Source organism: Andrena cerasifolii, chromosome 9, assembly GCF_050908995.1.
Source record: "Andrena cerasifolii isolate SP2316 chromosome 9, iyAndCera1_principal, whole genome shotgun sequence".
NCBI classification, from domain to species: domain Eukaryota; kingdom Metazoa; phylum Arthropoda; class Insecta; order Hymenoptera; family Andrenidae; genus Andrena; species Andrena cerasifolii.
The window spans coordinates 13,758,158-13,785,569 of record NC_135126.1 but is presented as its reverse complement, the minus strand read 5'-3'; the positions used below and the strand labels follow the sequence as shown (position 1 = coordinate 13,785,569).

Genomic DNA, 27,412 nt, shown 5'->3' with positions numbered 1-27,412 from the left:
CGTCCATTGACACTATTCCCCTGTCTCTAATAGTTCTCGAGATATTCCACAAAAATGATTTTTCACCCCTAACTTTGAACGCAGTTTTCACCCCCCAAATATGAAAACAGGGAATAATAAAAAAACACGTATTTCTTATTTTTCGGTCCTCTATAACGTATCCAAAATGATCGGAGGCGGACACCTAAAATACTCTCCTTGTGAGAGTCACGCCAGGATAACGACACCGACGAAATCTGCAATTACAAAATCTTCCTCCTCTCTGTTGCGTTGCAATCTGTTCTTGTCGAACGGCTTCCCTGGGAAAGCAGGCTTTGACGCGCTTTCTTGCGCGAGAACAGCGCAACTTCCTTAATTTCATCTGGTGAATAGTGTTCGATCGACATGCCTGAGGGCGCGCGCGATACGCGATTGCAGCGCCCGCCGCCGAGCGAAGACCGATTTCTGCTAGTTTCCTCTGTAAATTATTGCACGCCGGTGCGCGGCGCGGTGGTGGAGGAACCGTTTGATCTAGGTCGACAGGGGAAGAGAACGGAAGAAACCTCGAAATTGGAGGTGGACCCGGGGTCGCGAGGGATCGTTAAACAGAATTACTCCGAGGTGGAATGCTCCGCGATGGCGAATTGGAAACGTACGACTTGCTCCGGAGGTTTGGGACAGAAGCGGACCGACGTCTCCAAGTTTTAACGAAATTCAGGCCAGGTCGGCGGGAGTAAAAACTTCTCGCGTAGCGTTCGCATCCTTATGGAAAATAACTCGAGCCGGGAGTATCAGGGCGCGAGAATGCATGGACGTGACGGTTTCGCGTCACATTATCCGCGGAACCAGCGACATGAATTACGCAGAGTTTCGGGCTGGCTGGGAGCTGCGGTAAAACCTGTCGACGTGGTCCATTTAATTTCGCGTTACAGCGATCCGCTGAGCCACGCTGCGACGTAAAAAAGCCGCCTGGACAGCGACGTAGCCATTGGGAAGCGGCGGTTCATTGTTTCGCTAACAGTAAGTAATTTATAACGGGATCGCGATCGCGATTACGGTGCTCCAGCGTTGAATAGACGTCGCGGCGCCTCGATAGGTTAGAAATGCATAGTTGCCAGCAACAATGCAGGGAACAGGTGTCGAAACGACGGAGATATCGCAGGCACGGTCCAATTATCTTATCTGCTTATGTTTGCACGATTCTGGCCGATCAAACCGTACACAACGAATTCAACCCCAATCGTTTGGCACGATTGGTGATTATATTTGCGCGATCAGATGTACAAAGCTTCTCTGAGCTACTTGGGAATTTGGAAACTCGGATGCTTCGTTTCGATGGAGGATAGACAGCTGGGGACTATGCGCGTTAAATGTACTTGTATACGTTAGGTGGTACATAGAACGTAACGAATTTGCTTGAACCGCGAATATGGAATAAACATCCCGAGACTCTATGGCTATGGGGTGGTAGTTGTTCGTTATTCGGCGAACGCGTTCGACTTAACGCGTCGAATTCCCCTCGATAACGCCGCGCCACTCAATGCTCACCCCCCCGTGCTTCAGAGAACAATGCCAGCATCCGCAGACAGCCGCGAGTGAGCGTTAATAACCCTCCTCAGGCATTTTCCTCACGTGCCGTCCGATATCGTCCAGAAACAACACATGAAATTACTCGAAACATCGCCGACCACCTCGTAAACACTGGAAATATATATCAAACGTTTTTATTGCCACCCGAACGGCGGAGAAACTTGGGGTGGCTCTGGGCAGACGTCGGCCCGCAACAGTAGGCGAATGAAACGAGCGAAAGAATGAAAAGGGAGTCTGTCGCTGAGCACGGGGGCCGCCTCCAGGGAGTCGTGCCAAAATTGTTAACAACCGAGACAGGCGTGTTACAGGCGGCATGTGTTCCCAATCAGTCGTAGAACGAGCGAGAGAAACGGAGAGGGAAAGAGGAAGGGAGGTGGAGACAGGTGGTCGGCGTACCTGAGATACCGATCGCCAAGTCTCAAGCAGCTTCGGGGACTTTTCAGGCGAGACATTTCGGTGGCTCGTCACTGCTATCCAAAGTCCATTCAGACTCGAAATCTATTCTACAATTGCCAGTTTATTTGGTCTACGAACAGTGGCGAATTTAACGGGCGGCCGATGAACAGTTGCCGCCTAGGCCCCAGGGCCCTATTCACAAAAAAAAATTATGATTTTATCCAAATACTATATTTCTTTCTCTACTACCGCACTTAGCCCGTTTGTAATAAACTACCTCTTCGTCTTCCCGAAAAATGGGCCCCTCAGAATGTTTACCACTTGGACCTTTTTCCTTCAATCCGCCACTGTCTACGAAGTACTTTTCCCAATTTCAACCAAGAAACCAATAGAATATAGTAGAGAAATTAAAATTTTGCTATTCCATGATGTGATAGACGCTTAAGGCCTCCTTACGCGAGACACTTGTATACCTCACGATTCGCCACGATTTTCTGATTGAGAAAATATAGGAGAAGAAGGAATACCTACCTATAATTATGTTTGAAATACCAATCGAGAGGCACAGAAGTGTCCTCGTGGGAAAGGGGCCTTATTCGACTCGCGCTTGGTAGGACGGCACGCAGTACACCGACGACACTGAAATGCTCGATCGAACGAAACTATCGCGAAGTATTTTCTATCCCGGCCTGCGGAAATTATCCAACTTCCTAATATCCGCTTGTTTTCGAGCCCGGATATTCGTATCCGTCGCGGGTACGCCTTTTTGGATGGGCCAAGTGCATCCAAACACAAAACTCGGTACGTTCCGAGTGCGCGAGCAATATCGTCCGAGCGGAACGGGCAACTTACTTGCGTCGACTGGAAAGCGGAAAGTTATGTCGGCAGTTTCGAACTGCACTTTTCATTAGAACCCCGCGAATCGGATTATCGATAACGTGGATACTACTGTTTTGAGCGTTCTAACAGCTGTTACCAATTACAGCGAATAATTTACACGATCTCTTCGTCCAGGAACAATCGAGCGCGGACGTAAACGCGCGGGGTAATATACAAGCTGAACCAATAGCAATAAGCACCTTCAATACCTTCGGAACAAGAAGAGTAACAGCCTTCCCGCGCAGAACACTTTTATGGCTGGCGGTTGATACGATACCTATTTTATACGTATTCGCACTTTTTCTACGATTCTTTGCCTTTCTTAAACTGTCGTCGTTTATGCCAAGTGAATGTATTTGGAATACCAGTTGTAAGGCATAGAAGTGTCTTGTTTGAAAGCGTCCAACCAGGGAAAGTGGGTAAAAAAGATTGTACGGTAGAGAAATGGTCATCGTATGATGATAACGTTTTTCGTCTATGCGAGGATCATCTGTTTGTATTTATCTTTTGATAGCGGATGTTACAACCAGTACAATGACCTGTAATGCGAGGGCATTTAAGGTTACTTGGGGTCGCTTATAATAATGAGTATTTTCTATCATTGATCAGATTAAATATGTGGTGGAGTAGTTACTGTACAGTAATCTAATTGCTATTGGGTCATTTTGTATAGAAAAGTTTTGTTGCACGTTGCTAAAAATAAGTAGAGAGTTATAAGTGCAAATAAGAAGCATTCGGCTACGCATAAAGGAAATTTCAATTGTTTCTGTTCACCACGTCCTGAGTATTTGTTTACTGAAGTGAAGAAATTGCCATTTACGCTGCAATCTTGTTAGTGAGCTAACTTTTCAGTTTTAAGGCATGGTGTAAAGAAATGTTTAGAGTATTTCATGATGACTAACCTTTTTGAAGAAATGCAGAATGATAGTATGAAGCTTTTCAATAATTCACTTTGGCTTAGGAGATGATTTATGCTTTGGTCGACCAGTGAAAGTGATAACTCGTAAAAATATTGCTGGTTCTCGAAATTTATTGAACATACTCCCGAAATAATGTACAGGCAAATGAAAAAGACGCTAAATTTAAAACACTGCATTTAAAAGTTGACTTTTGATACGTCACGATCTCAATAAAGGTCAAGAACGATTATGAATTAAATGGCTACAAATGAGCTACAAAATTGAAATCTGGAACATTAAAATGAACGAATTTTATTTTAATCGCCGCCACAAAGCAAATTACGAGTAGGTATTCGAAATTTTGGATACATTACCAGTGCGAATCCACGAGGAGATTTTAAAATCTCAGCAATAACTAAATGTATATAATGGAAACAGTTGCGAGAGATGAGATGTTTGAAACTATATCTTGAAACTTGTCTCAGGGGAGTCTAGTTTCATGAAACTAATGACTCACCGTGCAAACGTAGTAAATTACTAATATCATACGAGACATTCAACTCACCAACAGCACGAGATATGTTATCGACGTTATCGTTGTTTCGTGACACATTTATCTCGTGTGAATTTATTTTATCGTAAGTAATATGTATATAGGTATGCGCATTGTTACTTTAATTATAAGTACCATATGCAACGAATATTAAACGCTATTATTATTATTGGTTTGAAATCGTTTTGAGTGAACAATTAGTTTAAATGAATTTTCATATGGATTACATTATTTTTTTAGGAACATGGAAGTCAAAAATGAGAGGGAAGGTATCAATTGGACGACAAAATGTAACAATTCAATTAATAGATTTACAAAGAACAGTTCAAACCTGTTTCAGCGAGACAAAACTCTCATATGAGCTGCGAGTTGATGAGCGATAATGTTAACATTTATCCATTGGAAACACATCGCGAAATATGTAATTGTCTCGTGAGATTAAAGTCTCACGTGACGCACGATATTTTTGTCTCATTGTGGATTCGCACTTCGACAATCGCAAATCAAGTATCTTCTGTTCGAAAAGGAATGCCACCAAGTATCCCACAAAAAGTTAAACAATTAAGACTTAAATAAAGAAATAGTAGCCACTACAACCAGTTACAGTAAACACCGCTTGCCAAAAGTCACATCACAAAACTAATGACCATAGGTACCCACAAGTAACTTCGCAATCCTTCCACTAAAATAAGGTCCCCTACAAATCCAGCACGTGTTACACAGCAATTTCTAAAAAATCAATGTCTGCAACTGCTTCCACAGCCTCCACATAATCTAATTACTCCCATACATCAGGAATCAATTAACAGAACGTCGTTCTAGAAGTGGAAACCAGTTAATTGCTGCGTGGATCCAAGCACGCGTTACACTGAGCAAGGAAAGAAGAGGAGAGAGTGGAATCGTTCATCTATTACTCCCGCTAAATAACAAACTCTGCATACTGTCACCAAAGTATTATGAAAAATGGTAACCAACAAAATCGTATGCAACAAAACTTCCCTGGCACCTTAGAAAGAACAAAGCGACCGACAAAACGCGGCGTTTAAAATGCGACAAAAGGCGACGGGGAGCGTCGTTGAAGAAAAAATCGATGTGGTATCGCGGTTACTGGAGCCACTCGAATGACAGGATTACGCGTATTGTTGTTCCCGGGGAGGAATACATCTGGATACGCGGTGTATAACGTTTTCACTCGCTTTCATTTCGAGTGTCGAAGAACGCCGCGCCGGGGCGGCGATCCTTTTCAGGTGTTCTGCGGTTCGGGGTTTGCAAGTACCGTGCACGAAAAGAGCGGGAGAGAACGGAACAACAACGCCGCGGGACATCTGCGGTCGTTTGCAGACCGAAATACGAGATTGCCGGGGTGTGAAGCGGGGGTTTACAAAACTAGACGCCGAGACACGCGGCCCGACATCCGCCGACAAGATATTCGAGAAATTCGTTTTGTAGGCCAAGTAGTGGCGCGCGCGCGCGCGCTCGCCCGCCACTACCTGGTAGCTGCAATTGTGGCGGGGGCATTCAAGGATGCGAAGATCCTTCGTGCCCTGTCGAACTTTAATATCGCCCACGCGAGCCCCGAGGAAAATATGTTTCCACGATATTCCCGTCGTATTTCCATAACGCGTTACGCGAAACGCGCCATATTCCGTTCGCCAGTTTTCGCGCGTGCTCGCCGCGGAAGATTACGTTACAAATGACACGGAAAATCCGTCGACTGCGTCTCGCTTGTAAATTTCAATTGTAGTTTTAGGGTAAAGTTGTCGTTACGGGTGACTGCGGCTAAACCGTCTGGCCATTCCGCTCCGCGACGAGGAGGGTCCTAGCCGCGGGGGCAACAGTAACGAGGCACGTCTTAATTAAGAAGGCAACACCGGTCATTAGTGTTTCCAGAAGATGCGCTCTTTGATTGCGTGCACGGACGTGGGTCAAAGTGCAGCGTGTAGTGTCCTCGAGAGATTTCAGACGTGCGTTTACTTTCCTCCCCTGGCTCCACTTGCTCGCGCTTTGCTTTTTCGTCTGTATAGTCGTTTTCTGGAAGGTCAAAGGGGCCACGTTCCCCATCTTGAAAGCATTAATGAGCTCCCAGAACGGCGTGCACGCACAGTACGAATGGTACGTGCACTTGCATGCACCCCGCCCGGAAAAGGGTGGAATGAAAGAAGGGGGGAAAAAAAGGAGGCGAGCTGAAAGAGAAGCTATAGTCGGGGACGTGTCGTCCAGACGAGACGCACGAGCTCGAATCGTAGCTGGACTCGCCGATCCTTGCCTGGACTTTTATCGTCCCAATCCCTTCTCGCATCCTCCACGCTTCGCCGGGCGAACAAAATTTGGAGCGCATAATGCCCGCGAAAGTGGGGAATTTTTATGGAAGAACAAGTCGAAAGCGCGGAATTAATTCTTCCTGCACGGTGCTCTGCTCCCCGGGGGAAGTCGAGCTTGAAAATTTCTCTGAAAATTTGTCTACTGCGTCCGCGTAGTAGGAAAATATTTCCACGAGTGCCTGTGTTTGCAAACCCCCCGGCTACTTCTTAACGAAATCCTAATAGAAGTCCGTAAACACGATGCCATTTGCAATAACTTTCCGCGCGCCACATGTCCAACAGACTTTCGAAATCAATTCTCCCGAAAACGGAGCCTCGAAGCGAAACTATTTGTTCCACGCTGTCGAGCTACTTTCTGTACAAGCAACGGTCCCCATTACCGCTTGCATCGCGAGTTTATCCCCACCCTGTGCAATGACTTCCAACTGTTAAGCGATTTAATCCGCAGATCATGGGGCACTTGAACTTCCGCGACTCAGTGTAAATCCGTCGCGTGTACGAGGCCACGGTGCTCCCGTTCTGACGGGTACTCGTTTATCAAAATACAGTTTATCCGAGATTACAGCGATCCATCCGTATAGATACACCCCCCCCCCCCCAGCGGCAGTTGGCTTCCTACGGCGCTATCCTTCTCGCAGCGGGATTATTCGAAAGAGCTGTAAATATGCCGCGCTTAAACCGGCGAAAGGACAGAGAATTGGCGTAAATAGGGAAATATTCGCTGGAGGATCCATACACGCGTCCGAAGTGAATAGGTACTCTTCATGGTGCCGCGATTGGGATCGTCGAGAGGGGTCGAGGGTTGGAATTTATGTCCCTCCCCGCCGCCCCCGCCCGGCATGTATATCGTCGCTTTATAGAATATCGCTGAAAATCTGTAATAACTGCGAGGAGACGTGTCCGAAAATATATCACCCAGGCAGCAGTTCCAGCAGCGAATGAATGAAACTCGTGGGAAATTATTAATCGAGTTTAGACGTCGGCCCGCGTATCAATGGGGAGCCAGCCACTAAATCTTCCAGCCGAGCGTTAGATTATCGCGAAAGTAGCGGTTAAAGCGGCTCGGAGTTAGAAATCAATCGTTCATTGTTAAACAAACCAAAGTTTGGCATTCAGGGCGTCGCGTTTGCACCGCCAACGAGACCATACTTAAACCACCGCGGAGCAATGGAAAGGGTGGGCCGATAAAAGGGAAGGAAAGGAAGAGAATTCCTTTATCGTGGAATTGTTCCAGATTTATGAGCTCCAGGAGTTTGGCTATTCAAATTTTTCAACTGCTCTTTCTTTCCTGGCCGCTATAAGATCGGAGCTTTCAACTCGACGAGACACAGAGGGAGGAGCAGCAGGGGGGTAGGGGGGGGGGTCGATTCAATATAGAAATGGAAGGAAGCAAAGTCTTTATACAGACGAACGGATTCGATATTGATGAACTCTAATAACTTCCATCTGAAAATTTCGAATCCACCCTTTTTCACCATCGACCACCGCCGTCGCCCCCGAGCTACTTCGCATATACCGGTAACGCGACGGTTCGCATTCGCCGGCAATAAATCTTCATTCGGTATTGGCTTCCCCATTAGCGAAGTTTATCGCAACCGCCACGGGAATATAAGAAACATAAATTCTTCCGAAGTTGCTTGGGATTCGGCGCACAATATCTTACCAAGTCAAGCATTAAACAGTTCAGCTGGTTCGCGGGCGAGTTTGGCTTCAATTCTTTCAGACACACCTCGTTAAACGGAAAGGGAAACGAGTGAAAACAAACTCACCGCATTTGCTATTGTCGATCATGCTGCCTACGTGCCCCAGGCAAATAAATTGTTTAGAACCTTTGCAATCTAGTGGGGCGCAGAATATGAAACCCCTGCTTATAAATGCAGCCCACGACTAGCAATAAGTGACAGTGTAACATTTGAAAAGTTTGTCTTGGTTGCACGAGGCGAATGATTAGTTTCGTTTGAAAATTCCGCGAAGCTCCTGTTAATAGAATGAAACACTTCTATCATTTTCTTGAGTAACTGCTTATCCAATTCTTCAATTTCCTATGCATCTAAAGATATAACTATATATATCGATTCATTGATCACACAATAACCTGTTTTCCTTTTTTGGAAGTTATGGTAACGATTATTACAACCATTCGAATCTAATTTAAATACCTCCTGAATCGTGAAAATAACATTTCATCAGTTTTTCCCTCTAAACTCACGGTATATGTATATTTTTCTCTTTCCTCGGTGTTTCTCCTTACATCGACTTTTTAAAATCAATCATGCAACAGTTGCGCCTTCAAAGATTGCGTCAGTTGTCAGGAAGAGTGTTACTTTACTCCCTTACAATTTTCTGAAGATTGTCTTGCAAGAAAAATCGAACATCAGTTTCTACCTAAGACCAACATTCTTCTTGAATGTGTTGCAGATCGTATCGTTGCACACCATTTTAATTAAATTCGAATCGCAGAAAATCAAAGGATTATCGGCTGTAACGATACGACCCCGGCATTTCCAATCGAATGGAATCACTAAACGTTCCCATCGCAATGGCACAGTAACTGCAGCTACAGATTACAGTTACTGATCCCATCGGCGGTTGTTAATCGTGTAAAAAGTAAAACGCTCTCGGAGAGATGCTACAATGGCTGCAATCACGCCGTCGAATCCATTCAAGACTGTATACATTACAGCTGGTTTATCGAACTCGTTCGCCAATTGGATAGGTACATACATAACGTGTTTCATCGATGCCATGCCCCTATCTACTGACATTATCGACAGGCCGTGGTACATGATTCCGCGATGCGCTCGCGGGTATAAAAGCTGCATCGATATTCCAATTTTATACTTGATTGTTTCGTAATCCAATCCTGGGGCGCGTCACCTGCGATCGGTTCACAATAGCGTCGGAATTAAAGCGTCAAGAGCCAACCGTGCACGAACCACGTTGGACATTGCCTTACCTCCGTCAACCGTCGGGCGGTACCGTCTTCCCAATCGCCGTGCAATTTCGGGGTGAATTTGTACACGAGTACAGCCTTCACTGGCGAATGCTGCATTTTCTCCCGAAATGATTGAAGCGGCCCCAAAGAAAGCTCGAAGTCAAAGCACAGCCGCGACGAATCATGCTGGCAAGTAATCGAGTCCGTGACTAGGGAAACGCTACAGTCTCAAGATTGCCTGCATCCTTAACGTGGCGTTCCGAATACGGGTCAAAGGCGATACGCTCAAAGTCGATAAGACAAACTTGGCGGGCACGTATATACGTACAAGCGGAACCGCCGTACTCTTGACGTTCCACTCGAGAACAACGATGTTGGTTGCGCGTGCAGCCAAGTGCATCCGAGATACCCAAGTCATAACTGAATCGTCGTTCAGCGATAATTATTGTGCCCTCGAGTTGCATCGATGGCGCGGCACGAGGGGCGAGGGGCGCGCCTCTGGCTGCTGCTCGGGCAGAGCAGCCTTTTGAGAAAAAAGAGACCAGGTAGGCGATGAAAGAACGGGGCGAGCGTCGCTTGCATGTGTCCGTGCATCTTTGTGCGAGGAGAAGAGAGGAGAGAAGAGGTGAGAAGAGGAGAAGAAGCGGTAGTACCGGTCTAGCTTGTCCTCGGCGAGTACTTCGGCACGTAGGTAGGCAGCCCGTCTTACGCCGTACTCGCGTCGGTGTACCGTGTGTACTAAAAGTATTCCCTACTTGACTATTTTCACCTAATTCATGGGGCAGCCTGGGCGAAACGAAAAATGAAACTTTTCGGCTGGCTGCTGGGAGACACCATCGACCGTATAATTACGTCCCTCGTAAGGAGAAGCTGCTAAGAGCGAAAAGTAGTAAAACAGTTTGTGATAGTGTTGATGGCGCTCCTCAGCAGTTGGGTTATAATTTGTGGAGAAATTTTCGAGACGAGAATTTAATGCGTTGGAAGATACGTAGGTCATTGGTAATCTAGGATACTTATGTAGACAGACTTATTTGTAAGTCTCATGTTGAGTAGGTAATAAAGCTTCAGTGATGGATTTCGAAGTGTAATTCCTTTGGTCTGCTTTGCAGATTGTAACGTACTGTGATTTAATTTACGAAAGTATTTGTCTATTGTATGTGGTTGATAGTAAGCTTTTGAGATTCATTTTACGGGAACTTTCAAGTTTTTGTCTGAAAAATAATATCGATTGTATTGCGATATCATTGAAAGACGATACTGCGAATGTAATAGCGTTCTTATCACTCAATCTGACACAAGTATATGTATGACGATTTTTTTGTTCGTAGCCTGAAGGATAGGCAATCTGTTAAGTGCAGTAGGGTAAGGGGCACAAATTTCTTCCCCCATTTGTATTTGACCCTGTAGAGGGTGTATAAAATGTTAGAATGAGCTGGCACTCGGCATGAATTTTCTTTGAACATTTCCCTATGTATCCACGAATCGCAAAATGTGATTATGTCATGTCAATACGAGATAATAAATAAAATGTGAAAACGTGCAAAATGTGAGATCTGAAAAAAGTGTTCCTAATTTCGTCCCCCCAGAAAATGTTTGTAAAGCAGGAAATAATTTGAAAAATTAACTGTTTTATTGATAAAAGTGATGTTACAGTTTATGTGTGCAAACAATCACGGCAAATTAACGTCTTCTTTTCGCATGGATTCCTTATTGCACGGTTTTCGTTTCGGCATCTTCGAAACATTAAACATTTCTAATAAAATTCCTTGAAAACCGATAAAAGATAATTCACTCCTGTAACTGTTCTTGTTTCAGCCCTTTTTATTTGAAATAACAAATTTTTAGAATATCGAACTCAATTTCCATTAGAATTACGGGGACGAAATTAGGAAACCTCCGGGGGACGAAATTTGGAATTCGCGCTGTATCAATATGGTGATCGCTCTAACAAGCCACGCGAGTGATTGCCATCAAAATTATTGCGTATAAGAAACTCACGATATGCCCGACAAAGTGGTACAATTTCGGATTCGAAATAATATTCACTTCTACGAGTAACATGCTATCATACTGAAGTCTGTAAAAACTCACCGTGCTCGAAAATCTTCTTCTCCTTCGCAAACGTACAAACACCTAACCTGTCACTTGCAAGTCTCTCAGAATACTGGCGTATACTAATGCAACATTTCCCACCAGATGACACTGAAAATGCAACCATAGGAATCGAGAAATAGAGGCCCCTTACCCTGTACCGATTAAGTTGCTGTAATTACAAGCACTTTCCATTGCCTAAGTTTCAACTATCTTAGATCTCAACAAGCCCTTACAAGTCCTCAAACGACGTCTATTGATATCCTATCCTGTGAATATTTGCTCTCCAGCAAGTCGTTGAACAAGTTCTCGATTTTGACAAACTAAGTTTCACTTTTCCTACTAGTTGCCACGATGTTTCTTTTGTCACTGTGAGACCATCTTTCTGTTTTGCTTCGTAAGTTACTGTCAACGCCGTTAATAAGAAATTGAAATTGACCACGATGCATCCTACATTGCAGGGGAATTTTAATAACTACGAAAGAAATTCTCTATTGAATTTCTTATTTTTCAGACATATAATCTACCAAGCCCCATACTTTCAAAAATTTTTCTAAAATTATGCTTTTTTGTGGAGATGATATAATACATAAATTGTATAAAAGTGATTAATTTGTACAAGCAGCTGGCAGGTAGGAGATATAGGTACTTGTTTCAAAACTTGATACTACTCCAAGCTGAAACTTTCACAGAACGAAATGATTTGCATATCTCTTTGACATATACGAAACTTAAATGATATGTACATTACTGATAAATAGAGAGGAAAATTATTGCAAGGCAGATGTCTGAACGTGAAAGATAACACCGGAGATGATGTTTTATTTAAAAATAGAGACATTCTTCAGACTTATTACCAGCAGATTAACATTATTTATCAAAGCATTTGAATCGTTCGTGGCGAAGGAATTCAAAGGATATTGTTCCTTATGTTACGATTCACGAACCTATGTGGATCAATTCGATGCAAGTGCATCGCAGCAAATGACTGGTCTTCGATTATTTAAAAGAACTTCCTGTAATCAGCGTTACTTTAGATGTTGCATAAAGTGAATGATCCTATTATCGAACACGCGCGAATAAAATGTTTTCAAACAAAGTATTTCTAACTGATGTTTCGAATAAATTATTATCGAATAAGAATTATCAAGCTCAAGCCTCGTCAGATTTTCACCTTACCCTCTTATAACACAAAGCGCTCTACACTGATTAATCTCGATATCGGCAATAGAGACCACAAATAGGCACCTAGAACATTTCTAACTTTAATTTTTAACAACGTCGCTCAATGCTCTTATTAGTATCTTTCACCAAGAAATATAAATAACTATTCGACAAAGTAGCCGTGCTGAATAATAGAGGCCTTACATACGAATAATTACCGCGCGCATTGGAAATTTCAAAGCACACATTCAATTAGCCCGTGATCTAATCGACGCCCCGCAATAAACTGCGGCACACGTAGCGCTAAAGCTCTAATCTTTCGCACACAGAGACTCAATGATGAATGATCGTGGAGCTATCAAATACCAGTATACGGGTGTCATTAACGGTTCGATATTACCAGGCCAGCCCGATGCAAAGAGAATAATCGTAACAGCATCATATGCGAGCACAAACGCCACAGTTGCAGCGCACCCAACGCCCAAGAGCTACCTTGGCCTCCTTTGCGCGCGAAAATCATCCAACTCCCGCAGTACAGTCCACACTTTTTCGAAACTCCATTACGGGAACGTATAAACCTGTCGCCCAACCGATAAATTAATTACCCATTATTACGGTCACTATTCGTTTGCTGCAACGGCGCGGCGAGGGGACCACCGCGCCATGTGCGGTCTTAAATACGGAGGCTCCTGTGCGGAAAGCTTATAAGTGACATATGCGCGCGGCATACGCGTCCCCCTAGCCGCGCGGGGTGCCACTGGATGCGTTAATGCGAGATAATGCGCCATCATTTCGTTCCGTTCCATTTCTATTTAGTCCCCACGTTTCAGGTGGAACGTTTCCCTCGAGTGGGGGATGATGGGTGGCGACTGCGGGGAGGCAGAAAGAAAGAAAGACAACGGCGAAAAAGGGAGCTTAGCTGGCCCCAGCGTTAATTCAATTATCGCCCAGGTTAGCGCGGCGGGAACAGAAATTAGTCCCGAGTTAAGTTAATTCACGGTTAAGTGCGAGACCGTGACTGAAGTCGCCGATAAGAAGAGTCTCAAAACGTAATAAGATCGGGTCGCGTTATCTCCACTCGGGAAGTCGTATTAGAAACCACAGTAGGACACGTCTCTCCAATCCCCTCTCGGCCCCAACTCGGTTCAATCGTTATCTGCCCGCCGTGCACGCACCCACACAGCCGTTCGAACCGTGTTTATCACCGAACTAAGCGCGCATCGTACTCCCCGTTCACTTCTGCCGAATAAATGGCACCGAAAAGAGATACGGATCGTGGATTTGCACTTGGCAATGTTTGCCCTCGACGGTCATGTTTTTATACGCCGCTCGATAGCGAACCGCCCGGGCCCCCGTCTATGGGGCGAAGTTCGCGGATATATTTGACGCGAGCTCGCCAAATGTTTACCTATTAATTCGCATGTGAAAACGGGCGACGAGCGGGTGGCGGGGTTCGCTTCGTTGCGCGCGCGCTCGGTGAGGGAAAGGCATCGAGGAAAATGAGAAAACCGTGGCTGGCGGCGGATCGTTCAACGCGTTATTTATCGTCGCCTCAGGTAATTACCATTCTTCGCCCCGGAGTCCGAGGGCCCGGAGCGCGTCCTCCGGGAGGACCGAAATCCTCCGAGGTGCCGATAACACGATGATGAGGCAATTAATATTGATGTAACGCGAGCGGAGAGCCGCGCTATTGTTAACCGAATACCGAACATCGCGCGGATTAATATTTAATCCACGCGATCACGGGGATGGTCGGGGACGGCTGTAGTTTGTGCTCGTACGATTTTTGACGTCCGTCGCCGCGGAATCCTCGAAACCTAGCCTGGTCGAATATTCAACGCGGAGAGAAAAAGGGGGTGGAAAGTTGAGAGAACTCGCGTTCCGTCGGCGTAATAAACTTCTCGAAGCTTCGTTGGTGTGCGACAACGCAATAATTATTATGCGCCCTTAAGAAACAAGCGCCAACCCCGCCCAACTCGCCCCCGTAGTTCTCTCTCTCTCTCTCTGTGTTTGTCCCCCCCCCCCCCTCCCCCACCACCACCACCACCACGCCGCTGGGTTTCCTGCGACGATCGTGCAAGAGAAACGAAGTACGGTAATTTGAAAACACAATCGTGAGCCTCGAATAACTCGAGCTACTTGAGATACTTTGCATGCCTTCTCGCAATCTCGGATCGCGCAGTGGAAACTATTACGCTCCTTTTTACGCTCCGAGTGCTTGTCGTTTTTAACCCCCTCGTCCTCCTACTCCTCCGCGGTGTCACGAATGCTAAGGGGACAAGGGAGACCCGTTCGGGATCACGAATTCGAGAAATGCGACTGTATAATTGACGACAACGAGATTACATCGGACGCAAGAACGACGATGCAAATGGCATCGGGTTCAGGGAAACACAGCTTTCAACGTTTCCATTTTCCGACCGCGGCTACCCCTCCGATTCGACGAGATTAATAAGGGAACAAATTTATGGACGCCAGCGAGTGATATTGTACGATATTTTAGCGAACATTTCGACTGTTGGTTTTTAACATTACTTTTTTGAAAATTGTTGATTTTAAGCCTGGATTATCGGATGTGCGATAGGGTGAAATGTTTTATTACATAAATCGTGATGAACGATTCATAGAAATACTTGAAGTGCATGAAGTACGTCTGCATGGGGAGTAAATAAATAATTGTGGACAGAAATTGTGATGGTTGATAAAACTTATTGAAAGAGATAGAAAATGTTTCAAAATCTAATATCTTCTGAAATAATCAGCGTCTCCTATTTATACATTTAGAGTTCTCTGTAAAAACATAGGTATGCGTGGGAATTGAAATAGTTCCCAACGAGTGAAATAAGGTAAAAAATTCATTAACAAAATAGAAGATACAATAATCGAATAATTAGCCATTTCATGAAGCACTTCATAAAATAAGTTCAATAAGACTCTTCCGTTTCTTGCGATGAATTCGATCGATTCATGAATTTTCTATTCATAATTCACTTACACTCTGCATACGAATCAAATACGTATTCTCAACACAATTTTGTTAGGAATGCATATCTTAAAAGAGCAAAAATTAGCATCCGAGAATTGATAAGGTTGTGCCACCTAATTTTGAAGGGAACATCCAGAAGAATGACTCCACTTTGTACCAGTATATTCTACATAATTCAAAAACTCGTTCGATTTTGTTATTCTTCCGCAAAATTGAACGGAAAAATTTCTTAATGCCTTTCCCCCAAAGAACACGATCTGTCTTCGAATAAAATCGAGAACACAGAATTAATCATGTTCGACAATTGAAAATCACGCGGTACTTCATTTATTATTTAATCCGTCATTTTTAATATTTGATTAGAGAATTCTGAGCGAGAAAAGTGTGAAAGCTAAATCGATTCGACACACATTTCAGCCTTCAATGCAATGAAACCATTATCGAAAAAGTTTGACCTTGACACGTAACGTTCAGGTCACAAGAATTTCGTAGAGCAAAGATTATACATAACAGTGGATCGGCTAGGAACGCGGTAAGTGCCTCGGGATTAAAGGGACAAAACAGCGCGCGTATCGATGATCGATGAATTGTATCGGATTTCTCTAGCGGGCTTTCCCCGCCAGCTTAGTTCGACACTTCCGATCCGTCTTTATCCGTGCCTGCACTCTCGATCGCGCGATTATAACAATCCCACCGCGCCAAAAAGACGATTTCCCCGCGGGCGGTAGCGCGCGCTACTTTTAAATCTTCCTTGTCGCCGAGCACGCGGGGCGTAAACGCGAGACGCGAGGCGATCTCTCGTCGAGCGCGACAATCGGCACGCGCCAGTAGTGCACATTTCGATTGGGCGACTTCAAGGCGTCGTCTTGCTTCGAAGCGGGCAACGAACACGAACGGTGTCGAATTCTCGAGTGGCGGCGAAACGGAGCAAGAGATCGCGACGGAGACGAGTAGAAAGCGCAGGCCAGAAGTTAGAAGGAGACAGAGCTAGGAGAGTGAAAAGAAGAGGAGAACGACCGTGAGACCGCAATATCTTCCATCTCTTTCCCTCTGCCGTGCATCTTGTCCCTAGCATTGGCCGTTCTCGTTGCCCGCAGCTATGCCGCGTTCAAACTTCCAAGATCAAGATAGACCGAACGGAGGATAGAAGAGACAAAGGTCCGCGAACGAATGACAAACGCACGGAGAGTGTCGCGGGAGAAACAAACGAGCAGAGAAGTGGAGAGACTTACCCCGGCGAGTGGCGTGGTCAGGTCGATTTTTCTTCCGTCCGCGGGTGTATCCTCCACGAGCGGTTCACTAACTAGCCTGTACACATCACCCATGACTTCCGCGCGGCGAACGCTTGGCGAACAAACCGAAACAGCTATTTCCTAATGTGCTATTCGAAAACACTTGACCCTCACACCCGAGAAAACACACTTTAACAGCTAGCCGCCGGGGAACGACGGGAATTCACGCGGAGCGTAGTCAAGACGGGCGCAGGGACCACCTCGGGAGTCATCGCGTCATATCGCGGCCGGTTGATAGGACGTGCGAGCGGAGCCGATCATGTGGGCTCGTCATTCCTCGAAGCGTTGCCGGTTCTATCAGTGACGTCTTCACCTTGCACTTCGCGCCGACAGCCTTCCTCCTCATGTGTCGAGTTCGAGCACGTACGGAGCGAACTCGGCAGGCGAGCGTCCGATGATCGACGGGTATGTGGCAAGAGTCGTTTTCTTTTCACGCGAGCGGACCTCGGGGGGGAACGTGCGGCATCAATGAATCAACGATCGAAATCACACCCGCCCCGTCCAGGCACACAGGGCAAACTGTCGTTGCCGCTCCACGGGTCGCGGCGAGAGCGACGAAAAGCGAAACTCGATGGCGCCACGGCCGTACGGAGTCTGTGCCGTGACTGCGCTCAGCTCCGACCGTGGCGCCCCCATCGGCCGATCCGCGGTATCACGCTCCCGCCACGCACACACCCGAACTCGACCGTTCCGCACACACGCTGCGACACACTTATCCAGCGGCGTACACGTGCACGAGCACTCGACTTACTTCCGCGGCGATGTATGCGCGCACATACACGCGTACGTTGGTGTGTACATATATATATATACATACACGACTTCGCGAAGTTGGCGTTGGACAAGCAGCGGTTCAGGGAGTAGAGGGGAGGAGGGTTTGGGCACGGTAGTTACTCTCCTCTCTCGCCCCGCGGGCGGAAAGTGTCCCAGGGCCGGCGCAACCGCAATTCGTCGATTGCAACGACTGATTGTGAACGCGATTTAACGGAAGTCGAGCGAGCTGTCTACTTTTAAAACGTGCCCGATACGACGGAGTTATGTATAGCCTCCGCCGCCTAAATTGCTTTGTCCGAACGATTTACATTCTTTTCATGTAAATGAGCCTGCTGAGCTGCGGAGCGGCTCGGCCGCCAATGCATCCACGCGCCCGCCTCGCGGTTTCGATTCGGCCCAGGCGATTCGATATATTCTTTCCCTTCGCTTTGGTCTTCCCCGTTCCGTGCTGTTTCGGTTTTAATCAACGGTATTGGACGCTCGGCGACAGGAGAGATGATACGAGCAAAGGTGATGTAATAGGCGAACGGGAGCGAGCGAGTGGCAGTAGAGATACGAGCTTTACGGGACTTAAGGCGGCTCTGACGCTAAGAGCATGTCAGGAAGCGTCAGCCGTCCTTTTCTCCTCGTAGCACTCGGCGCAGCATGTGCGGGGTGTTAATTAGCAGTGACACATAAGCGACGACGGTAATCAGAATAAGATGAAGGGCGAAGCAGATCGAACGTGAAGCGATAGAAATTAGCGGGATGCTAGCTTCGGCTCGGCTGCGATAACGAACGAGAGGCCGGAACGTTGTCCCGGGGCCATTCCTCATCAAAATTCAAAGCACCCTCGTTACAACTTTCGAAATTGCAAGTGCACCTTTGTCCTACAAAAGTTGCAAAATCACCTCTCGGTTAAGCACCCAGAGGTGGTAGGGGCCGCGCGTTCTCCGCTGCGACTGCCACTGCGATTAGTAACTAACAACACTCTTGTTCCTGCATTAATAGCACGTAGGCGGCCGGGGCGGGGGTGCGGCGGGGGGAGAGAGCAGGAGGTAACGATTAGAAGTAAACGAAGAATAAAATAACGCTCTGCAGCGTTCCGAGCTAACTAACGATCGCGGGTACGGATTTTTAAATCCGAGTTTACACCGTTCCGCGATACCCGGCTCGCGGGGGAGGTGGAAGAAATACGAGTGACGATTTATGATACCGCGTGTGACCCGGGCAGTTATGGCTGAGGCCGAGGAGAACTGTAAAATACTATGGTTATTTGTGGAAGCGTGCACTTGCGCGCGATTTTTGCCTTAGGCGCTCTGTACACTGTGCGCGATTCTTTTTCAGGAAGCCCTCAAAGGTGGAGGGGCTATACGTCTACCGACGATAGCACGGGATCTGTTCTCCCGGCAACTCACGGTCGTCTATCCGCCCCCCCCCCCCCAGCGTATCACGACTCCCTCTCTCCTCTTTCGTTCTTAGCCCTGGGGCCATCATCGCCTGCCGTTCCACCTCCTGCAGACCCTAGACATCCAACACGCGGCTGGTGAGCGGCGCTATCCAAGGCCAGCCAAGGGCTGCCTAGCTAAGTCGCCAAAAGCTTGGACTCCCCGTGGAATTCAGCTTCCGTCATGCCGTAGACGAGCGTATTGCGTGGCATCCCCCAGTGTCGGCGATGCACTTCGATCCGCTGGGATCGAGCCTCGTAAAATTGGATTTGCCCGGGCAGCGCGGTGCTACATACTTTGCTGGTAACGTGTGGCCGTCGTGGAAAAAAATAATCCACCCACTGAGTCATTACGAGATCGTTGTATCGTTATCTACCCGCTCGAACTATGATGCAGCTCTGCACGGTGCTTTTCAATTTTGAGGATATACGGCGGGATAGGATGGGTATCACAGAGAATCGAGCAGGGGTCGATTTATTGCGCGAAAGTACGCTGGAGACCTGCAGGTATCTCTACTTTCCAGAAAATCAGACTTGAAAATTCGTTAAGTAGTAGTTCGGAGAGTACCTCGTGGTATTTTAATATTAATAATTCGGTTGTTAACACCTTGCGGTTCTGTGTACGTCGAGCGGGACTCTCTAGAATCCCTACAGAACAGGGTAAAGTAAGTAGAATCAGCTGACACAATATCGTCACCATTGTGTTACTACTCCTCTTATAATCTGCATTCCTGCGTTATTAGTGACTAGCTTTACTACTTGGCTTCGCCCGAAAGAGTGACCCAAAAATCAGGCCTTTTTTCGCCTCTTTTTGGTCCCACGATTTTGCAACTGAATTTTATGCGAAACGATACCTTCTTATGAGACATCAGTCGCAACAAATTTTCAAGTTGAGGTGACAATTCGAAGTTCAAATTTGTTGTTAGCAGTCAGCAGAACCTCTGGGAATAATTGTTTAAATTATCGGACTGACATAAAAGTCCGTACATCGAAGCGAATGAGCTGACACGTTAACGAATTTTCACTTCTTTGACCTCCCATATTTCAGAAACTAATTGTCAACTTGAAAATTTCGTATGATTGATGTCTCATCATAAGGTATCGTTTGGCATAAAACTCAGTTCCGAAATCGTGGGACCAAGAAGAGGCGATTTCTTGGGCCACTCTTTAGATTCTGATTTTACAAAAAAAAATTAATTTATTTATTTTTTTTGTGAAAATAGCCAGATTCGTCTGGATTAGCTAGGCATAATGAGCTAGGACACATTTCGTGACCCCAGAGTGTACCGTTCGAAAGTTTTTAGACGACAGACAAACACACAAACACTTCCTGCTGTATATATTAAGATTAGAGTAATTTATAAAATCCAACATCACACGATGACATTCCTGCAAGACGAGTGTCACCTAACGCAAGTATCACCGTGCCTGCGGTTTCTCAAATCCTCCACGTCCTAAATACGGCGCGTACACTATAGTGTCGTAGCGTTTGCATTTTTCCTTGCATAAACCACAAATGTGTCGCGGGGAACGCGGCGCTTTGATGGAAACCCACGGCATGCTTTAATTAAAACTGCCTTGCTCTCGGCGAATAGCTGGCCTAGGATGGCTCTGATTAGCGATTTGCGGCAAACAAGACAGAGCAATATCCTCTCGAACCCCAGTGTCGATGTTTATACACGCGTCTTTAATTTCGGCTCCTCTGGTATTATTCGTCACGGAGGGCTGCCGCGTTACTTTCTATTTACCGTGACTCGCAAGAGGCGAGGCTGTGTCCAATCGATCCTCCATCGTCGAAAAAGCTCGGGCGCTGGTGCTGTATTCTCGTGCAGCGCGGCTCAATCCCTGCGACCTCCACGAAAATGCGCGTCCCCACGCGTGTATTCCTCTAACGACCACTTCCCCGCGGTATCCTCGCCTTAAATTGCGCGAAATGATTCCGCTGACGCTTCCCAAGCCGCGATTGAAAGGAGAGCTCTGAAAGGTACGCGGAAATTCGAGAAACCCCAGGAACGCCGGGATCCGATGAGAGCCGTGTAATTTTCTCCAAAGGGGAACGGGAATTTTTCTCATCTTAGGATTGCCCCGCGGATATCTTGGCAATCTGCTGCAGCCAACGATTCTAAAACTTCACAATGATTTATGAACAATCTTCCCACCCGACCGGTCACAATGGAAATTCGTCCACGGCTGAAATTGATCGAATGAGATTTATCGCGTGTACCGACCGAATTTCGCTAGGAAGCACTTTAATCAGCGACGATCTGCTTTTTTTCCCCCCATCTTCTCCTCCCTCCCCCGCGATCGCCGGGAGAGAAAACGCAGAAGGGAAGCCGGCGTTGGAAAGGTGAAATGGAGAAACAATTACACTATCAACGACTGAATGGCGGGGCCCCGTTCTAGTCAATTCCGCGGAAGCTTCGGACAATAAGCAATGCAGATAATAGCTCAGCGGTGCCTTATCTACGGGCTCCCTCTAGCCCGGTGGGCTTGCGGCCCCGAAAACGTTTGTTGGGATGATAGAAAGTATTTCGCCTGGTGGGGCAAGTAGAAAACTTCCGGCGGAGAGAAGTTTTTGCGATACCGCGAGAACCGTATCAGATTTCCTGGAGCCAGGCGAGAGGGAGGATCCCATCGCAGGCTGGAGTTCAATCCACCCGCTTTTAAAGCCCGCTTATACTTCGTACTTAGTTTTCGCGGCAAGCGAAACTTGCCTAACAGATACGAGTCGTTGGGCACGATATGGAATCCAAAGGGGAGCAGGGGGAGGAAGTCGTCGTTCCGCCCTTTACTGGTGATGGACAAATCGTCTCGAGGACAGAAATTGAATGTCGAACTAGTTTCTAACTACGGTCGAAGGCGAATAGTTTCGCTAAGTCGACTTTCGCGGAATCGCGCCAGCCCACCCCCTAACGGATATGCTTTTTCCTCCCCTCTGGACGAATGGCTGGCATTCGTTTCTTAAATCGCGTCGAGGAAACTTCGAGGGTGGTATTAATTTAGAGGGAATACTGGGGGAACTTCTTGAAACAAATATAGGGGATGTGGTTGAATACCTGGCAGTACTGAAAACGGGGTAATTGCCTGTGTAAAAATGAGTCATGGGTACGGAGTGAATTGTGGCTTAATTTGTGTGAGGTTTTATTTCAAGGGAGCTCAGGTTTGAGGATGCATTAGCTATGGGTGCATTTGAGTGGTATGCAATTTCACTGACTTTAACACGAGCTATTATAATTCATTAATGAGTAACCTTATCAGCATTTGTCCGGAGATTTCTACTGACAGATGCTCATTGTTTTCGTTTATGCATTGGTATTTATTCATTTATTTATTTGTTTATTATGGGATAACAAAGGCACATTGTAATGTCATGGAAAGATATAATATGGAGAACGGACAAACACGGTGAAATTAAAATCGAAAATTAAAATAACAATTACCAAAGAAAATAACAGAAAGAGATGGAATAATATTAACAGATATTACAATACCAGTATCAATTACGAATTCATCATCCAGTATACACAGACCTGAGTTTCTGAACGTAGATAAGGAAATAGCGAAGATATCAATATGAAATATGTGAAATATAGTGCACAGGGACGAGTATAAATAATTCAGGAACGTTCTATTCCCATTATTGTACAAGACAACATAATAGTGCAAAATTTTCTGGCGTAATAACAAAAGACGGCGTGTATAAACATGTAAATGCATAATAAAGCTCAGAATTGAGATCATCCGCTAAAGTTTGTTAAAAAACACTCGAATCCTAACTGTTAAAGAAACAAACTGGCTACTTAATTCCATTTTTTTTCATGTCTTTTTCTTTTGTCTTAAGCCTACTGTTAACAAATCTTACTCGTGCAAATGTATGTTCTAATTATTTTTGCTCGTAATCATTTAAAATCCCGTAGTAGAAAATGTCAGAAGAAATTGAGAGTATCATGTTTACGACTATACTAAGTCTTGATTTCTAAAGTCCCATTAACGAAATAGCGTGTCTATACTGGAGGATAGCTAATCGATGAAGACAGACTCCAGTTAAAAGGCAGTCGCAGAAGCCATCGAACGATTAAGGATTCATGACACGTTATCGCCGCTACAAGCCTTTCTGAACCACCGAGTACAAATTAGTATGCCGCAACAGGGACGATAATTTCGGCGTTTCGTAAATTAATGTAAATGTAAATTATTGGAATCGCTAATAAATTCATTACCAGGATTCATAATGACTTTGCCAACAAATACAAACAGAAATAGTAGCCTGTACCGAAATCGACTATTAGTCAAACACACACATACCTAACGAATTCGCAAAGTCAATTTTCTCGAAGATTAACATACAGTCATCGTTCGTTTTCGTCAAACGATATTGTAATTAGTATATTATAATAGGTACGTAATAAAGTTATGCTGGAAACAAATCTACCAGCACAAGTTCATCGATACTGATTGCGCAAACACGCTTTACTTTACCTGCTTAAGGGGGTATTCGCTCGAAAGTGTGTGAAAAATGGGCAGTTTTTATGATTATTTTTTCCCGCCAAAATAAACGTTCTACATAGTTCTGGTATCGTACATTTGTTTATAATCTTTTACCAACACTTTCACGCTGTTACATTAAAAAGTGACAAATATTTATCGTGTTAGAGATGTTTACGTGCGATCACTTCCAAAAATTCCTCTTTCACGGTTAGCATGATTGTGCCCGTTGCGTTCATCTGAAATAAAAAAACCTACTTTTACTCCATTCAGTAAACGTGCCTTTATCGCCTCAACCTCAGTCATTCATTAATATCGAAGAGAAAAAATGGCGACCCATTGAAAGGGAAAACTTTATTTATGTAGCCAAATTTGTTTACTTTGATCTGTTATAAAACATGGAAATATTGCTGATACTTTTATAATTTTGGTAGGGACGATAGAGAGAGGTAGATAGAAAAAGTATGTGCAATTGGACGTTAATCGGTTCGTTAGTTTCTGAGAAATCACGCTAATCAGTTCGAAAAATGTAGTTTCGAGAAAAACGCGTTTAAAATTAATCTCCAAGTCAATCCGCTACCCGTAAGTTTAACTTCAAACTTGTGTAACTTTGTTAATATTTCGAATTTCTGAAAAAAAATTTCAACAAAATACACAAGAACTTTGATACCAATAGAAAATAATAAAAAAATTCGTTTTCCGAGCGCCCCTTAAAAGAGATGTCGCATGCAATTAGAGGAGCACAACGATCACGGGTCGATAATACATCTCTTCGAGCAGACATTCTCACAGTGTTTCGAACAATTTAATATTAATTACACGCGGCAACAGTATTCCATGGAATTGTTACCTTTCGTCTCTGCCAAAACTCGGGGCATTTATTTAACGATCGGCCGTGGCACTGTGAATTTCCCTCTGATGACTTATGTTCACGAATGTACTCTAATTTTAATGTTTATGATAGGGTTTATGACGCAATTTCTGTTCTATGCGAGTTTCATGTTAATAAGTTCGGCCGTGCTCGCCAAACTTACCGCGATTAATGTCGCAGCGAAGTATACATTATTTAGCTGCAAAGCTTCGATACACGTGAAATATTTATCGTAAAATCAGCTCCAAGCCTACTGGAAAAATATCTACACTGTCCGATACGTTTTAACAAGTTTTATTTCCAAAGGCGGAGTACAAAGATAGAGAAGGAAGAAGGAAGCCCGCGTTTTCTTGGCTAACATTTCCACCACTGCCTTCTCAACTCCACGGAGGGCAGTTCAGCCCCCGTAATACCCTGCGTCCTTGTAGAACAATAGCTACATTCCCGGAATCGCGTTACATTTCTCATCCAGATCTTCGTTTCTCCCACCAGAAGGCGCGTAGCGGTTAATTAATTTGCGGGCCGAACCGCTTATTATACGGACGTCAGTTGCACGGCTGGCTCGCCCGGCTCCTCGTATCGTTACAAACCGCCCTCGATGTACACAGGCCGGTTCGTTCAGTCCGTTTTCACGTGTGCCATCGCGAAACAATCGTATTCCCCCAACGGCCATAACCCAGCCCGCGGTAATGCGACTACGTCTTCTGCCCCCGCAGCTGAGTTTCGTGGAGGGTTTGTCCTTCCCAGGAGGCATGTTCCTCCTAATTTATGAAACGCAACGGACGTTACACCGTTTACGGCGGGGGGCGCGTTCGGAGCAACCGCCACGAAGGAGGCCGAGTTGCTGCGCGCGGGGAGAAGTTCGCAGGTAAGCTAGCTCCAAGTCTGACGTTGGCTAGCTGGAGCCTCACCGCTGGCAGGATTTCCTTGCTACGTCATTAGTATTCTGAGATATATACCGAGCCATCGAGACAAAGAGGGACAGCACGAGGGCTCGGAAGAACGAGCGGCGAGGAGTTTCTCCTAAATAAGTATCCCACGCACAGAGACACGTTTCTCTACTCGCCCTACTTGCCGCTCCGTCCGCAACCCCTACGCCTGCGCCCGCCTCTTAGTCTTCTTCCTCTCCTTATTCCCGTTCTTCCCAGTCAACTCGTTCCGAGAGAGCGGCAAGAAAGAAAGGCGGACTCCTCTTAACGAATGCTTTTCTTCGTCACTTGCCATCGCGCGACGAGGGGCCGCGACCGGTCGCGGACTCCCGAGAAATATGGACTGTCGTTGCCTGCCGTGCTTCTTGCAATCAACGAAATTAATGAAGCGTTTACGTTGCTCGAAATCCATTCAGCGCGGTTTAATTAGAGCCGGCGAGGCTGGTGCGCAGTAAAACGTGTGGCAAGAAAGGATTATGCATAATTACGAAGTATTTCGAAAGGGATCGTTATGGTCGGTGCGCGGGCGCGGGCATGCCTGCCCGCGAAAGTATTCGAAGGCTTGCGATCGAGATAGTGAGTAAGATAGGCGTATACGTGGGTGACACTCCAGTTTTTAAACTAACGTTGCGCGTGCAAACAGAGGAAAGGATTGAAGAATGAAATGCTTTTCGCTAGTATGAGGTTATTCGAAGATATGAATGCTGATCTCAGATATCCTACGCACACAGGATCATTGAGTATTAAAGGATCTTTCCACTGTGACGTCCTGATAAAGTACCGCTGTTTGGAACTTTTTTTGTCCCAAACGAACGTGTTTATTAAATTGATTTTTTTTTCTTTTTATTAATACGTGCTTTGAGAATACAAAATTATTTCTTCATATTTTTTTAATGCTTGCTTGCGCCAAAATAAGTGGGTGAAATATGCGCTATAAAATAAAAGACGCCTCGTGCCAAAATCAGGATTTCATCTCTAAATAGTCGCCTTTTGTTTTATATTAATATTTCGGAAATTCCCTCCGTCAATCACCTCTGATTCTATCCTCATACATTAATATACTAACGAAATCTTTTTTGTTCTTTGATTTTAGATAAACTGGTTCCGAATGGCAGTGCCCACCGCAAACCCAAATTTTTAAAAAGGCTTCTTGTATGTCGGTTGTTACTTTATTATAAACTTAAATACTTTTGTACAAAAAAAATACCAAATGTTCTTGAAATGTTGCCCTTTTAGTGCAAGAAGTTCTATAAAAATATATGCTTCCGCTTTTTCAAAAAAAAATCACAAACATTCAACTCTTTTCATCCGCCTGACTAGGTATAACCCCTTAAACGTAAATCATAAGTAATTGTCAAAGCGTAATAGGAATAATTTCCCGGTAGAACTATCTTCGGAATATGGTAATGAAGGAAAACCTTCCCTTCAAATTTATTTGCAATATTTAATAGAGAAAAAAAAATAGGAGCAGGTGGTTGAAAACGGTGAAGTTATTAAGATAAATATTCCGCTGCTTCTGTTTTTCCTGTCAAGCCTTGAAAATAAACTCAGGGTAAAATGGTTCCTCCGTTACGCCATTCTGATGATAGGATTATTTTTCGGGTACGATCCAAGTGGAAAATCGTTTCGAAAATTCTCTGCCGAGCAGCAATCACTTTTCGTACATATACCTGCTGGATCTGACTGATACTGACAGTTCGATGAAGACTTTCCAAGCTAATGTTAAAACGAGTGCGCGCCGTGGGTCGAAAGGAATGCTCGTTTCGAGTTCGATTGTTTTATTTCCATCAGGTTTAACGAAACAAAACATCCTCCGCCGCTAGCGGTAGAACAACGGCGGCG

At 45.3% G+C, this 27,412-nt stretch overlaps 1 protein-coding gene across 4 annotated transcripts in view; it reads right to left on the bottom strand.

Annotated features, from left to right (window-relative positions):
• The window catches only part of LOC143373455 (uncharacterized), a 386,763-nt gene extending 368,912 nt beyond the window's left edge, over window positions 1-17,851 (bottom strand). Inside the window, exon 1 of one of the 4 annotated variants that reach the window (XM_076820738.1) lies at window positions 17,026-17,851. In XM_076820738.1, coding sequence (XP_076676853.1) covers window positions 17,026-17,118 — 93 coding nt within the window. In that variant the 5' untranslated portion in view covers window positions 17,119-17,851. The remainder of the gene's footprint in view (window positions 1-17,025) is intronic. The other 3 variants (XM_076820737.1, XM_076820741.1, XM_076820740.1) reach the window with 3 other exon arrangements.
• Window positions 17,852-27,412: the final 9,561 nt, after the last annotated feature.